At 40.2% G+C, this 16,593-nt stretch overlaps 1 protein-coding gene across 4 annotated transcripts in view; it reads left to right on the top strand.

The window, feature by feature from the left end:
* LOC146991418 (testis-expressed protein 2-like) overlaps positions 1 to 16,088 on the top strand; it is a 35,339-nt gene extending 19,251 nt beyond the window's left edge. For 2 of the 4 annotated variants that reach the window (XM_085770815.1, XM_085770899.1), the window contains exons 3-12: positions 1,225 to 1,425; positions 1,752 to 2,082; positions 2,634 to 2,872; positions 3,105 to 3,275; positions 3,961 to 4,060; positions 9,472 to 9,598; positions 10,951 to 11,064; positions 11,852 to 12,061; positions 12,463 to 12,583; positions 14,011 to 16,088. In XM_085770815.1, coding sequence (XP_085626941.1) covers positions 1,225 to 1,425; positions 1,752 to 2,082; positions 2,634 to 2,872; positions 3,105 to 3,275; positions 3,961 to 4,060; positions 9,472 to 9,598; positions 10,951 to 11,064; positions 11,852 to 12,061; positions 12,463 to 12,583; positions 14,011 to 14,160 — 1,764 coding nt within the window. In that variant the 3' untranslated portion in view covers positions 14,161 to 16,088. The remainder of the gene's footprint in view (positions 1 to 1,224; positions 1,426 to 1,751; positions 2,083 to 2,633; positions 2,873 to 3,104; positions 3,276 to 3,960; positions 4,061 to 9,471; positions 9,599 to 10,950; positions 11,065 to 11,851; positions 12,062 to 12,462; positions 12,584 to 14,010) is intronic. The other 2 variants (XM_085770972.1, XM_085771049.1) reach the window with 1 other exon arrangement.
* The last annotated feature ends 505 nt before the right edge of the window (positions 16,089 to 16,593 follow it).

Raw genomic sequence — 16,593 nt, forward strand, 5'->3', positions numbered from 1 at the left:
CATAATTGCCCATTCATGAAGACTGATCTTGTTTTTGAAAATTCATCACATCTCTAGACTCTGATCTACAGAGTGGTTATATGCTGTCTAATATGGGGTTAGATTATTCTCATTAATACCTGTAAATGCACAGAGGGTGATCTACAAATATTGTGTTTTGATATCCACAAATACAAATTTCTAATGTGTAACTTGTATTTTGGTTTTTACAAATACGTGTGTATCTGTAAAAATATTGTTTATTTATCGATATACTTTTCCATTTGTAAAAACAAAAAAAGCAATTTGTAAAACTGAAAATTATGTTTGTGAAGTGAGATTTTGCATTTGTGGATCACTAATCACACACACGCATCTCTTTCCTTGTTGACGTAATTTTGAGACGTTCTTGTTGAGATCCACAAACAAATAGCCCGTGATTCACATATGGCCCGCCCTCCTCACCAGTAAGTGGCAGTGTTGGCAAGTAGCTGAATTGACAACAAACGAAGAAGATTGCTACTGGATTAACACGAGAAGTTATTTTAATTCCCACTGTAGCACTGTTATTATCTCACTTCATTAAGTTTTAATATTTTTAATATCTCAAAAACACCCTGTGAGGATTTGTGTCAATCATGGAAAACAGTGAAAATATAGTATGCCTTTTATCATGAAATATAGCATAATTTCATATTTAAATAATTCATTTTATTTCTTTACATATTTAACTCTGCGTGAAGTTGTAAATGCATCATAAAAATATATAAAAGCTACATTTTCTTGACAGTTTTCACATTAAAGTGACAAAGTTGCAGATAAGTTAGATGTCGGTCCTCGATGTAGGCAGGTGCACTTGAAAGCTCCCTGCAGAAAGCAAATGACAACAAACTGTTTATGACTCGACTCGAACAAAGACAGTGAATATGAGACACTTTCTTATCAATGTGAAGTTCACAGGAGACAGCTCACCTTTTCTGTCACTGCAGAAGCATGTTAACATGGGTGACAACACACACACACAGCAGATATTTACGGCGTCCTCATTTTCCAGGCGCCGTGTCAGATTTTTTTGTCATCAATGTGTTTGCAGTTGTTCAAAAGTGTTTCTCTCTTCAAAGGCTCAAAAGCAGACATATTACATAAGAACAGCTTTTTTTTAAAAAGGGAGAGTCGTCTACATGGGAAAACTTAGAGCGGTTGCTTTTGACATTCTCTACATTAAACAAAATGTCTTCCTTCCAGGGCTGGATGAACGAGATATCAAACTACGACCCGGAGATGTACCATGCCACGCTGACACACTCTGTGTTTGTCCGTTTGGAGGGCTCCATCATCCGTCTGTCCAAGCCCAACCATAACATTGCCCGCCGTGCCACACACAATGAACCAAAGCCTGATGTCAACTACGTCAGTCAGAAGATCTACGACCTCACAAACAGCAATGTATGTTGTTACGTTACTATTTTCCCCTGACCTGATAATTTTGGATTGTGTTCACCTTTAATGAGTCCCATAGCTTTCTGTAACTTGATTGAGTGTTGATTGATCATTTGAATTTGAATTACATTTTCATTTCCTTACCATTTCCATACAGTTCACTATTTCATGAATACATTGTGTGATATTCACCAAACATAGCATGGTTAATGGATACCATAGAAAAGTGACCTCTTCTTTGAATGGATGGGGCAAAAGTTCTGAGATTTGGTGGAAAACGTATGGAAAGTACCAAACTTTATTAAATTCCTTTCTCCCAAATCATCCCTCAGGTGTATCTAACGCCTCAGGGCCTGGCAAGGAAACGCGTGTGGAACAAAAAATACCCAATCTGCATCGAGCTCAGCAAACAGGATGACTTCATGTCAAAGGCCGAGGGTGACAGGTGTGAAGCCAGCGAGGGTGTGCACATGAGGGACCGAGGAGAGGCAAACGGAGGAGTGCAGGATCGAGGGGTTTCATCTTCCTCTGGTAGAGACCTGACGCTTTATCTGTTTGCGAGGACTGGGAGGCAGAAGGAGGAGTGGTTCCAGCGGTTTCTTTCAGCTGCCAGGCTCAAGGCAGACCTGAGGAAAACTTCCATTGTTGCTGGGAGTAAGAGCGGTGAGCAAAACTGATGTTTCTGTTTATGAGACCTTACAGAGGGCAGAGATTGTTGTGTCTTTTGGCCAACACTTAAAGAGGAACTATGCAAGTCCGGTCGCTTTTCCGCTGTTTTGCTAACCCTCATCTTGGCCATGTGCATTTGTTTACAACGGGGCCGGCGAGAAATTGATCAATAGAGCGGTAGATAACGTTATACAGTATATCATATACGATGTTACGACGTATATATTTGTGTTGTTTCACCTGTCATAAACAAGAGTTTACGGGTTATGAGGTGCGTTTGTGTCGTGGTGCCACAGAGACGAGAGCTGGGACACCAGGTCTTACAAATGTTGTTTTTCAGCCAAGAGACGCAATAAGTGACACACATGTGGAAGGCAAATCCTGCATAGTTCCTCTTTAAATTGTCAAAAAAATCTAAGGATAAACAATTGGCTCAAGTAGAAAAAGTGGCACCTCCAAACTTATGTTTGAATATTTTGGACAGTAAAAAACAGAGTGCATCATCAAATTCCTCACTACTTTCTAATGTTTGCTGTGGCCCACAGCTCTGAGCTCTCACAGTCGCAGCAGCAGCCGCAGCAGTCTGGACGAGGCGCTGGGATCTCAGCCCAGGTCAAAGGACTCCTCAGTCTCCTCGACAGCAGCCGGCGGTGCCAGAACCAAGCCGCTGCTGGACTACAGCGTCTATATGGCCTCTTTACTGCCAGAGCAGGTGACTGTCAGTCCTGCAGCTGCCAGCCCTGTTCTCCAGAGTCCTCAGAGCAGCCCTGGAGCTGACAAGAAGGTGGCGCATACAGTACTCTTTTTCCATTCACACTATTAACACCCTGTCTACCCAATATCCTCATTAGGGTTACAAGCTTTTCATCTCTAGTCATTTGTCATTTTAATTGTTGCAATTAGAGTACGGTTTAATTAGAGTATGGTTTAATTGTGAAGATTTAGTCTTGTACAGATAAATGTTATTCATATTCTCAGCTTCCAGTGTTTTGTGACATAGTCTCCTGTGTCTTTAGCTCCAGAGCCCCACTTCAGCTCAAGTGCAGCCCAAGGGCGAGGAGGAGGAGGAGGAGACTGTTGCCTGGGTGAACGCGGCTCTCGGTCGGGTCTTCTGGGACTTCCTGAGCGAGCCCTACTGGGCCGACCTGGTCTCCAAGAAGATTCAGATGAAGCTCAGCAAGATACGGGTGAGTGGATCCAGGCCCATGGCAACCTCTCCCATTAGGATTGATTTAAATTCTAAAGTAGAGAATAAACAAAACTGGAGTCATGTTTATCTTCGTACTAAAAAGAATCAATCTTGCATATTAATTTATACATATATTCATCTTCCACATTTGCTTCCCAAATCTTTCAATGAATTCTTTACAGTTAACTCTCAGGTCCATTCTTACAATACAAGACACACTGATCAACTTCATCCTCCCTTTTGCCATACCACACATAGTCAGTTTTCTTTTACGTACAGAGGTTCCTGTAGCTAAAATATCTTCATCCCTGATTCATTTCAAGTCCAGACTGAAGGCCTATCAAGATATACTGTATCAACCTCATGCTTCATTTTGTTTCTGTCTGACCCTCTCCCCCAGGATAAACTATGTTGCCTTGACTTGTATTATGTTTTGGTTAATTATTCACAGTAGACTGGTATATAGTTTTAGTACAATGGTAGGACAAACACAGTTGTACTTATATAAGAGACACAGGCAGTGGAGAGTTTGAGTGCAGAATGTGTCATCCACGCTCAAGTGTGTACAGTATGTGTGTGTATTGTTATTGCTTTTACAATGTGGTTCTATCATATTCTGCACATTTAATTATTCATGTGAGGCCTGTCAGCTCAGTCGTACACTTGTGTCTATTTTTTTCCAGTTGCCTTACTTCATGAATGAGCTGACCCTGACAGAACTGGACATGGGCTTTGCCACTCCCAAAATCCTTGGGGCATCGAAACCTTCCATCGACTACCGAGGCAAGAGATAAATCAATAACAGTGACATATTTATATAAACACGCATGCACAAACACACACACATGCACAGTGTGACACACATGTCTGGCCAGTAATATTGACTGCTCGATCCACTGAGCTCTATACATTATTTTCAGGGAGAGCTCTGTTTAGTTTGCAGTATTTGCTCAGTCACTCAGTCTGATTCATTATGCCTCATGTTTGATAACACAACTTCCTGTCACCAGGCGGTCGGCCATGCCCACATTAGATACGGCCAACATTAACACTGTTAGCTAGTTATCTATCAGGATACATTTTGCCTTGTGGTTTCCTCATATTAAGTAGATGCAGTGTCATATTCCTACACTCTGGCTCCTCAGTCAGCATGTTAACTGAAGTGCATGTGCATGAATGCTATCAAATACAAACACTGGTTCTCTCTGTACAGGCTATCAATCTCCACTCTTTGACATTTGGATTGTCTTGTGAAGAGTTGCATTGGTTATATTCAGAAAGGGTAACCACCGTTCACTGGAGCATGCTTTTACAGTACACTTAAGCCTTGCAGGCAGCGTAATCAGGACTGAGCTCCACATAAACAAGAGTAATACCACATTTCACAATCAAATGACTCGCAGAACTGCTTTAGAGGTGAGAATGTGGGGGGTGAACTTGTCTTAACAGTGCAAATGGGCATAGATACTAAGCATGCAGATTCCTGCTCTAACAAATAAGACCACAACACTACCCAGACTAAGTACTAATTTAAATCAAAGGTAGCAGAAGAATCAGCTGCAAACATGAACATTTAAATTACCAACAGGAAATAAAAGGCATAAAGAAGAGAAAAAAAAGCATAATAGTTGGGACAAAAGGGAATAACAACAACTCTATTCCATAAATACAGGCCAAGTGTGATTTTTTTTTTTGTGGCGCAATCTGCTCTTCCACCCACTCAGCCTGTCAGGCAGTGGTAGCCTCCAGGTCAGGCCTGCTTGTTTCTTGTAGGCTCTCAGCTGGTTAAATAAAGTACAGACCTTTCCCTTCCTCTGCAGCTGCTGCCAGAGTGTCTGACCGGCCGTTAAAATAACTGCTCAGAGTTCAGCACACTGTTGATGTTTCCTGGAAAACTGACATGAACTTTATTGATGACGTTGTGTGCCGTAGATCCTGGAAAATAATTTGTAATCGGCTTGTTTACAGAAACGTACTAGGAGTGCAACAACAGTCAGGTTATAAGCACTTTGGCAGGTCTTCTTTTAGTTTTCTGTGGATCAGACAAATCGAGGCTTAGCTGTGTGAGGTCATAGCTGTGTGATTTCTGAAGTTTTCAGCCAACCCAAGAAGCATTTAACAGTTGTTTTTTTAGAATCCCTCCATGTTCCTCCAGCACTGAGCTCTCTCTCTTTGTAGCATGTTGCTTCTCTCATCCTCCCTCTGACTTTATACCAGATTTATCCTTGTATCTGTTTCACACAGACAGTCTCCTGCCCTCCTCCTAGTTCTTTCTTCCTTTCACCTTCTCTCTCATATCATCTTCCTCTTTGTGTACTCTTTAGGCTGCGGTATCGCTCTCCCTCCCTCCTGCTCCATTAATCATTACCTCATTTTTATCACTGCAGCCTCACATCACCCTGTAATGAGAGCAGGAATTAATGCATCTTCAACTGAGATAGCAGCGTCTCTCAGATCAATTCAAGGCAAAACAACATTTGCCACACCGGGCACAATCACACAATTCCTCACCCTTTGCTGGGAGGGGAACATAAACATACACAATAACACATCTAATTTTTAGATTGTGTTTTTCTGACTTTTGTATTAGCACTTTTTAAATTAATGTTGCACTGTATTTTAACTTTTAACTTATATCTAGGTTGCTCCTTTGTCGTGTATATTGTCTAGACATTGCAGGATATATTTTATCATATATTTTCCTCTTTGTATCCTATTTATTTTCTTTAACTAAGTTATTTTCCTCTGGAGCGGCCTGGCCGAATAATTTCCTTCGGGATGAATAAAGTTCTATCTATCTATCTATTGGAAACCACAATACGTTTTGAATTAGTTCCAGTATTTTGTATACTCATTTATATACACATTTATATTTCCTGGAAGTGAGGAGGAGTAGATAACATGGCAGATTCTTCAAGCCAATCTGGCTAAACATAACTGAAGCCATTTGTTTATGCTTCTGTTTTCCACAGCTTATACTTCTGCAGAGTAAGTGAATGCCTCATTCCTCTTTTCTGCTGCGTGTTCCCACGATCAATGGCCTTTAAGTGTAAAGTGGTAGTAAGAAGACTTCCAGTGGAAATGGTCAGTTTAGTTTTCCCCTTCTGAAATTTCCACTGCTGTTCCAGTGGTTGTCTCCCCCGTGCATCTCAAGTTCTGTCTTTACCTCGCCTCACCCGGCTCCTTCCTGGAACCAGCATGCAGAGTACAGTGGATCGATGAGCCTCTCCAACTGCGTGCGTGTGTGTAAGAGAGAGAGAGAGACAGAGTGTGTGTGTGTGAGAGAGAGAGAGTGTCTACAAACAATCAAAGCATTTCCCATACATCGATCTATCGGTGGCAGCCTGCCGCAATACTGAAATAGATCGTAGATATCCTTTTCTGTTTTTACGAAGTCAAATAATTCAAATCACACCATCATCATACCTTCACAATGGATGTGCCTGTCATTCTGGATTCAAGCTGTGTTGTCCACCGATCAGACTTATTATTCTGACCACCTGTCTAATATTGTGTTGGTCCGTTTTCACGTCGGGGTTCCATACTTCCTGTCTGGGTTTATTTCTCCATAACGAATTATACATTATCCCTTACTTATTCACTTCACCTGTCAGTGCTCAGAATGTTAGGCCTGATCGGTGTATGCATGTTCCCAGCTGGGCCCCGGCTCGCTAACCAATTAATTTAAAGGTCCAGTGTGTAAAATTGGCAAGGTTTATTGGCAAAATCTGAATATACCCATGAATGTATTAGTATCAGTGTATAATTGCGATAAAATAAAATTTGTTTGGTTTTCGTAGCCTTATAATTATTATTTTATATATACGTATAACAAGGGTCTTGCTTTAGAGAGCGTCGCCATCTTGCGCCGCCATGTTTGTACGGCAGCCCGAACGGAAAATCCAGTTCAGTTTCACGAGTTTCGCATTCATAAATAAACCAACGAAGAAGAGGGTGGAAGGAAAGAAGAAGCAGTAGAAAACAGCAGACATATGTGACCCGTTCTATCAAAATGAGTCGGAAGTCGCAACGTTCTATTTTTAGATAATCAGCTGATCACGTGGAAAACCCATAGAAAATCAAAAAAAAGTTTTTTACCCTAATTTCAAAGCAATGACATTCAAAAACTATCTCCCAAAGTTTCACAGTCCAGATAATTGAGAAAAGGCACGTATTTGATGATTAAAGTTGACTTGCAACTTAAACCCTCTGAAAATGAGTGTTGCTTCGGTGCAAAACATGAAATATCTTCTGAACCGTTCATGATAGAGACGAGCTGTAAACTGCATCTGAATCGCGGGATTCTCCGCTTGTGTAATCACGTGGTAGAGGAACAGATGCCAGAGTCACTGGCAAAAACTTTAACTGCTATTTTCTCAGGTTTTAGAACAGAATAAGAGAGTAGGAGATCGTAATTCAAATGGCCACATCTCGAAAACCATCAAATGTATGACTTTGACTAGGGTATCATTTTAAATCTTATTTTCTAATCTTTCCATTGATACCAAAATCTCAACTTTGAAATTTGGGTCACTGTGACTCATTTTGATGGATCGGGTCACATATGGTAAAATGATTTAGATCTTTACCTCATTGCTCCATGCTCCTGAAATACTCCCAGTCATCCAGTCGTGGTAAACAAGTTTTTTTGTCCTCGGAGGCCACCGTCACTTTGCAGACGGGAGGGGTGAGTTTGAGCAAGCAAGCGCTGCTATCTAGAATCTGAACGCTAGATATCAAGGTTTACTCCCCATTTTACACACTGGACCTTTAACTACCCTCAGCCCCTAGTCAGATATCTAAATACAGTGTTGTCTCTGCATGCTTGTATATTTGTGTCCATGCTTGTCTGCTTTTGCACACTAATGAGTCTCTGCACTGCCATGTTGATTTTAATGTGCTCACATATGAAGACATTTCTTTGCACTTACTCTGGTTTCACCCCAATTAAGCAATATCTGTCCAGATCCCACAGCTTGCACTGAAGCTCTTCTCTGCTCTTCCCCAAACTAACAAAGCACAGTGCCCTGCCCCAGCCTGACACAGTGCTATTATCCACCACGCCTCTCAGGACAGACAGGGTGAAGCAGGGCCCAGTGGGCTGAGCAGACCCAGCGTGTTCACTCTGCCTCTGCCTCTCTGATTGCCTAACTGTCTATTTTTACTCGCTGCTTTCTCAAGCTTTCCATGACTTTCTAACCTTCTGTTCTTTGTTTTTTCCTGCTTTCTTTTCTTGCAGACTCTTTTCTCATCCCCACTCTCTGGCACATTAGATTCATTGCATTATCACATCATTTAACACAGCCAGCTGGTGTTCAAGCAACACAGCAGCACCTCATGTCAGTGCTGTTTGTGGTGTTTGACTTCCCACACAACATCTCTTGATCTTTTCCACCTTTTTCCACACATGTTTGTGGGACACGTACTGTATGTCAGTTGCAGCAAAGTGCAATGTGTGTGTTTTCTTTTAAAGAATCTCTTACCGGTTTAAACTCATCTGACTCGCATAGTTCATCTTTCCTGCGTTAGCTTTTGTCCTTTACTGCCTCCCAGTGGTGTACAGACAAACCACACCCACATTTATAGGGAGTTTTTGCTCTTAAAGCAACGTGTGATCTGTGTTGTAAAAAGAGGAAAAAACACAGCACTTTTGTTTGCCCCATATAAGCCTTTCTTTTAATGGAGGCTTTTGAGGGGTATGTATTATCCAGAGTACAGCAGGTATATCAGAGCAGTGGTGAAGGGAATAGAGGGAGAGCATCCAATCCCTCCTGCTGATATCAAACAGGAGTTAGAGGGGGGAAGATGTGTGTGTGCTCTACAACTGTTTGTCCTCTGCTCAAAGGACATTATGATCACTCCTCCTTTCTTGCCAAAGCAGAGGGATTGAAAATATAAAAATCAGGGTCTTCATTTCTGTGAGACAATGAAGGAAGAATGTGAGATGAGGGAAAACAAATTATTGAGAGGATAATGGAGAGAGGGGGCAGCAAGGGGGGCGGTGGCTCCTCATGGAAGGTCACTTTATTGTGTTGTCCAAAAAGACTGATTCAAAATGCGATAATTAAGATGATCCAACTTGTACTTTCTGATTTCAACACGTGTTGTCATGCTGTGGGAGCTCATATCCCTAAATCATACACTTCAGACTTTCACTTCTGTCATCTCAGTTCAACATTTCTTGCGTCCCTCAGGTCTCTGGTTTGACCTGGAGGTTTCCTACAGTGGCTCCTTCCTGATGACCCTGGAGACCAAGATGAACCTCATCCGCCTGGGCAAGGAGGCAGAAAGCCTCCGCTTGGGGGAGTTTGGCAAAGATGGGTAAGACAGAAAAGCTCCATCATAACCACATGCACATTTTTTGAAAAGCCCTAAGATATGTCCTGGTTGTTTTCTTTGCTATTTCTGCTTAACTTGACTTGAAGAGGTAAAGTTGTCTCTGTCATCTGTCTGTTGGGTATACCTCACCTGTCTCACGTGGTGTTTATTATCTTTTCTCTCTTTTATAACTGCCCTTTTCTTTTCAATGTTGTTCCCTCTCTGCCCTCTGGATTCTACTTCTTATAATCTGATGTATTTCTGCTCCCGGTGAGTGCTTATTCATTTTCAGCGAGTCTTTTTTTGCTTTTTTTTTTATAGTTTTGTGGTCATTTCATCTCATAATACCATCTACATCTAATTAATCTAATTATTACTACATCTAATTATTTTAGTTTCCATTTCAGTGTTTTCACCCATTCTTCATCACCTGTAGTCAGTACTAATCTGGCAGATTGACTCAATAGAGTGCGAGTACAGCTTCTTCTCGGTTAGACTGGTTGCTAGAAAATGAGAAGTATGCATTTTGTCAGTGCCCATAAGGAAATAAGTTTAGATCCAGTTTCATATCACATAACATCTGAAAGTTCAGAGCAGCCAGACAGACACATGAGCAGCAGTTGTTGTTTGTTTTTTTTGTGTGTGTTTTTTTTTCAGGCCAGCTGACATGCTGTTTTTCATATTTGTCACACTTCAATATTTAAGATCATCATACAAATTAAATATTAGACAAAGATAACCCAACCGAAAATGCAGTTTGTAAATGATGATTTGATTTATCAAGGGAAAATAGCTATCCATCTGTTTTTGAATTTCTTTATAATGTGACATGATGTGTTGCTTTTTGAGATCTTTTAGCTTCCTTCACTCTGTCAGACAGGTTCTGTTGGGGCGATTCCTTGATTCAACAGTTGTGGTTGTGATCAGGCCTGGGTTTGGAGAGTGAAAATAAACTCAGCTTTCCAAAAAATGTAATTTACACATAGTTCATGATTTAAAAAAGGGGGGGAAATACTTTTTCACACAGGGCCAGGGAGGTTTTGATAGCCTCATCCCTTAAGAAATGAAATAATCATTTTATATTTACTTGGGTTATCTTTGTCTAATATTAAAAGTTTGACATATATGCAAAAAAAAAGAAAGAAATCAGGATGGGTCCAAATACTTTTTCACAGCATTGTAGGCACTTAAACACCAACTCACCATAGAACCAACACCCACCACTCATTTTTTGTCTTGATCTGTAGAAGTCGATCAGTAAGCTTGATAAAACACAGCAGAGCTTTGTGCATGTGCTAGTGCAGGTATGTAAATGTGCACATCCCAAATCCTTTTGTGTTTGTTCATGTTTTCAGAAACAGACCCCGGACTTACTGCCTGGCCGACAGTGATGAAGAGTCGTCCAGTGCGGGCTCATCAGACGAGGAAGACTCCTCAGACATCTCTAATGAGTCTGCAGGAGCAGAAGGGTGAGAACCAGTTCATGTGTTCTTTGTATCACTGCTCACCTCATCACAAAGAAATGTATAATTATATAAGATAATGTAACAATCCATTGACATATACGAATTGAGTCAGTCATGGAATCAAAGACATTTTCCCCAACACTCCTCCGGCTCTATTTAATGCTGTTTTCTGATTTATGTATAACAAACCATTGTAGACCATTGTTGGGGACCCTGCTCTGATCGGCGCTGACCATTGTTACCTTTCCATTAGGTTACTGCTTCAGAAAAAAAATAAAAAAGAAGAAAGATTGAAACCCTTCATTCATGACTAATGGCTAAAAAAAAATGTCCCCGGAGAATTTCCTGTCCTCCAGTTCAGGCAACAGTAGCAGATCACTCTCATGAAGCGGTGTATGGTCATTTCGACGACTTCTAATTATAAACATTTTGTTCAGTTTTGTCCATTCTGGGGCCACAGCATGAGAAAAACACAGATGTTACTTTTAACAACAAAGGAGAAGTCCCATTCCTCCATTTAATTTCAGTATCAATGGCAACGTCCAGGTTAATGTAAAATATAAATAATGTTTTCATCGACCCACCGCTGATCAGCTGTTGCCATGGGTACAGATTTAGGCTTGTTCAACTACTGTGGGTTAGATTGCATTTTGATAAAAATGTAGTCTCAAATCATTTATTTCACTAGTGGGCTGTGTAACAAACAGGATAATGTAGAGTGAACAGGTTGTTAAAGAGTGTGTCAATGTATAATACATTTGTATAACCAAACTCTACTGTTACCACACAGTTTTGTTGGAGGCCACAAGCCGAGCAAAATCATGCGCTTCGTGGATAAGATTACCAAGTCCAAATACTTCCAGAAGGCCACAGAGACGGAGTTCATCAAGAAGAAGATGGAAGAGGTGTCCAACACACCGCTGCTGCTCACTGTAGAGCTGCAGGAACTCCAAGGAACGCTGGCTGTCAACATCCCCCCTCCACCCACTGACAGGATATGGTGCGTGACCAAAGTGTTGTTGTTCGTCTCCTGTGTCGTGTGTGGAATGCTGTGCATAGTGCATTTCTGTGTTTGTCAGAGTGACAAATAATCACATCTTCCTTAGAGATGAAACTTTCCCACAGACTGGAAGACACAGGCCTATCTGTTGATAACAAAGGTCTTCAGATCACCCTTAATGAGCTAATTTCCTATTGCATGTCAACAGTTTATTAGTTAAAAGATTACGGTAAGTTTTATTTCTACATGGTGGATCATTCATATCAGGGTTCACTCACTCATATTTCATACATCTTTGTACAGAACATCACTGCCATCTGCTGGTCTATCGATATACTCAAGTGTACTGTATGTGCACCATTTGTTCATTTGCTAACACAGTGGATTACCTTGTGTTGCAGGTATGGTTTTAGGACACCGCCTCACCTGGAACTGAAGGCTCGTCCCAAACTGGGAGAAAGAGAAGTTACTCTGGCTCACGTCACAGACTGGATAGAGAAAAAACTGGACCAGGAATTCCAGGTACTGAACAACATCTTTAATGTTCATGAAATTTTCTAGTTCTTTCTAGCCAGGGGTTCCCAACATTTTTATCACCATGGACCGTTCACAATTTTACCACTGCCCACAATTGGGGGGGTACTTGCGTTCTCCTGTTTACATTACACATATAATATGAAAAATGATTGTAGACGGTCACATGATTTTCCGTTACGTTTTTAATTCAATTATTAGTCTACGTTCTTTGTTACAATTCACCATAATATAATAATAATATATAATCAGTCATCTGGGGGTGATGGTCCAGTCTTCTCTGTAATCTCATTTTGTTGCTGTCGCTGCAGAAAACTCTGCTTCACAAAGATCATGTGTTTGTAATGGAAGCAGGTTTTCAGTGCTTTTGTGGCGATCTCAGGATATTCTGCTTTAATCCAGAACCTACGGAGATTTTTAATTTTCTGTGAAGTGATGCAGCAGCAGACAGCCGGTCCCCACATTTATTACGCATGTGGAGCTTGGAGCATGTGAATCACCTGTTGTAATGAACCCGTAATTTAAACATTTTTGTTGGCAGTCGTTGGGTCTTCTGTCGTCCCATTATTGGGTTTTTCCCGGCGCCGTGTGTTTTTTTAAAAATCTTTTACGCTTGTGGACCTGCCTGTCAATTGCACAGCGCTGGGAAGATGCACAAACGGAAGTGGCAAAATATCCAAAATAAAACAACCAGAAGTGTAAATTTAAAAAAAACACACGATTTTATATCTTTTCATTCTCTCTCTGCGGCCCGGTACCGGACCAGAGGTTGGGAACCACTGTTCTAGGCTACATCAACACTAATGCAATGTAGCTTTTATACCATGTCCACACCTTGGGTCCTGTGGAGTGCTTGAGCCCCTACACCAGAGACTTTAGGAATTAATGACGTGGACACTGCGTTCACTCTGTGCTGCTGTGTTGTAAAAACCTTTGATTTATGATGTCACAACTACCATTGCTGATCTTTAGATCTTCATTCCTTATACAGTATTTTCTGCAACTGACCAACTGCAAAATGGCCAATCTCCTTCCTGTTTACAAAGGCACACACATGCTCATTGTATTGTTTTTCCTCCTTTCGATGTGAGGGTCTAAGGGCAGAGGATGTTGTTATGATGCTATGTAAAGCCCTTTGAGACAAACTGTTTGTAAAAACGGGCTATACAAATAAAATTCCCTTGCCATGCCTTGCCTTTATATTATAGTGTTTACTACTTTCTTCATCTTTGGATTGGTTTTCATTTAGTTAATTTTAATAAACACATTTTTAGTTACAAAGTCATGTGTAGTCTTCCCTCCTTCATCCAGTCATGAGCCAGATTGTGACATACTTGAAATGGAGTTTGCATGAGTCAAAAATGATGACTATATTGACCACTCACTGCCTCCTTATTCCCTTTCTCCCCTGTCAGAAAATCCTTGTAATGCCAAACATGGACGATGTGTGGCTCACGATCATGCATTCTGCCATGGACCCACGCACAGCTGGAGGATCATTAGTTGTCCCCCCAGTGGACCCAGAAGCTCCCCAGCCAGAGAAGGACAGCTTCAGTCAACCATGAAGAATGTTTACAGTTTTTCTATGAGCTTGCGAAGCCTCTAAATTGGAACTGGAGCCAAAGTTGATAGGTCGTACACTACTGTAATACAAACACAACTTTCTCACTTTGGAGAATTCTACAGGACTAAGGTAGAGTTGACCAACCAAACAGTAAAGACAAGACTGTTGCTTGCTGCTCTGTTCAGTAGTATTGATGGTGCCAGCGGAAAGGATGATTTCTTTATGAAGGATTTATATATAAAAGCCAAGACCTATTGAATAGGGACTCAAATGTGAAGAGAGTCATATTGGGCTCAGAATTGGAAGTGGTTTAAGTTAAGATATGGGATATACAGTATATACTGTCCTATCCTGTGAACATTGATGTTGGAGCATTCACCAGATACCTTACAGCCTGCAGATGACAAGTCTCTGCTAAGGCTGACCCGCTTTTATAAGAGAAGTACAGCAAGTGACGTTTTTCAGTATGACATGTGAAATCCTAGGTGTTTCATAGTGAATGATCAGTGTTGAAGGAGAGTTTGCAGTTTCATGTTGTTAGGACAGAAATGCAGGCAGGTTAAATAAGCGTATTGGGAAAAAAGCTCAGATACTTGATGATGTTACCATAAAACATTAACCCTTAAAGTGGCTTTTACGCGAGCGGTTTTTGATCAGGTGTTAACTAACAGTATTTATTTGTGCTGTGATCATACCCTGAACACCCCCATTCACTTGCCAAACCCCCCTCTCCATGCCAATGATGCGATTACCCCATGTCTATATGGAAATAGTGCTCAAGAGCTGACATGCATTGCATAGAAGAAATGTCAGTCACTATGTAAATTCCATACTAATGACAAGTACACAAACACAATAAGTGCAATGATAGGAACACTACACAGGCTTTAGTATGATTTTGTACAGATATTATATTGAAGTGTATGTCTGAGAAGTACGAGGCCTCTAACACGTCTATTGAATGTACAGTAAGTATGGATTGTTTTGGTTAATTTTGTTGATGTATGATTTTTTTTTTCCTAGTCATGTTTTGACTGGGGTATGCAAGTTATTGCACAAATGCAAGTGAAGTTTCTATTTTTTTCCACATGATAAACACTATCTCAATTTGCATATCATTTTCCAGATGTGTCATTCAGTCGTTGTGTTGGAGCACAAGGTGGTCAGTTTTACAGTTCATTATTTACACTTTAATGGTGGTAATGTTGATGATGATGATGTTATAAGTGGCTCTAAATGGCCAATTTCAACATGTGACAGTGCTTAAAAAAATACCCACTGTAGTGTATGAAGAAAGGCATGCCATGTAGGAAAAAAGATAAGGTACAAACCATGTAGTCGAACATCTATTGCCAAGAATATATAGTCTCATTAACAAGATCCCTTTCTGAGAATACCTTTTTTTTTTTTTTTTAGCTATCTTTCTAATCTTGACCAAAGCTCCTCAATCAGGCCTGTAGTGCCAGATCTCTCTCTGCTCAGAGGTACACATCCTGTATTGATATAGCATTGTGAGGCAATATTTACAATCTTTACACTAACATGTTTACAGGAATTCTTGCCTAGTTTTCTTTTGTTTTTTGCTCATAGCACCATAACATAAATTTTTATCATTATTTCATTTTGGCATGATTGTGTTTTCCATTGCGCCTTGATTTTGTTAAGAATGTGTTTTGAATGACTACATGGGGTCATGGGGTGGGCTATGGTGTTTTTTTGTTTTGTTTAGTTTTTTTTTGTTTTTTTGTCTACGTCTTTGGAATAAACTGAATGAAATAAGATTTTTGAGGAAATATGAAGATTATGTTATGATTTGTATCTGTGAATTATTAATGACTTTTTAAAATGTATGTGTAATTTTAAGGCCAAATTCAGTGATTATGTGTATCTGCCTTATTTATAGAGCAAAATAAATGTCTGTCGATGAAAGCCTTTCTGATGTCTCCTCAAATTGTGTATCCTTAAATGCTGACATATCTTGCTTGCTATTATTTCTCCAGGTTGAAATAAAGCTTTTCTAGCAAAGCAGATGCCATTTGTTAATAATCCTATCACACTAATATATTTTTTTACCCATATTGACAGTGGTGGAATCATTCAGTTTGGAAAAGTAAAAGTCTCCCATTCAGAGATTTTACAAATTTTAAAATCATTTGTGAACCAACAATAATAGGCTACACTTGAAATATTAATAATGTAAAGGCTATTCAATAGAATAACAATGGCTCCCGTCACTATTGCATCATCTTGTAGGCCTATTGATAACTATCACATTAATATAGAGTCGAGTAGTTTATAGCAATGTGTTTGAATGTTTTTTTAATGTAAAATTTTATTTACAAACAAAGATCAACTGTGGAGTAAGCGTGAATGGTCCTGTAATGATGGTGAAGGACTCTGCACCAGAGCGATAGATATATATGTTATATCTGTC

Source organism: Trachurus japonicus, chromosome 1, assembly GCF_045865225.1.
Source record: "Trachurus japonicus isolate A0001 chromosome 1, Traja_1.0".
Lineage (NCBI taxonomy): Eukaryota > Metazoa > Chordata > Actinopteri > Carangiformes > Carangidae > Trachurus > Trachurus japonicus.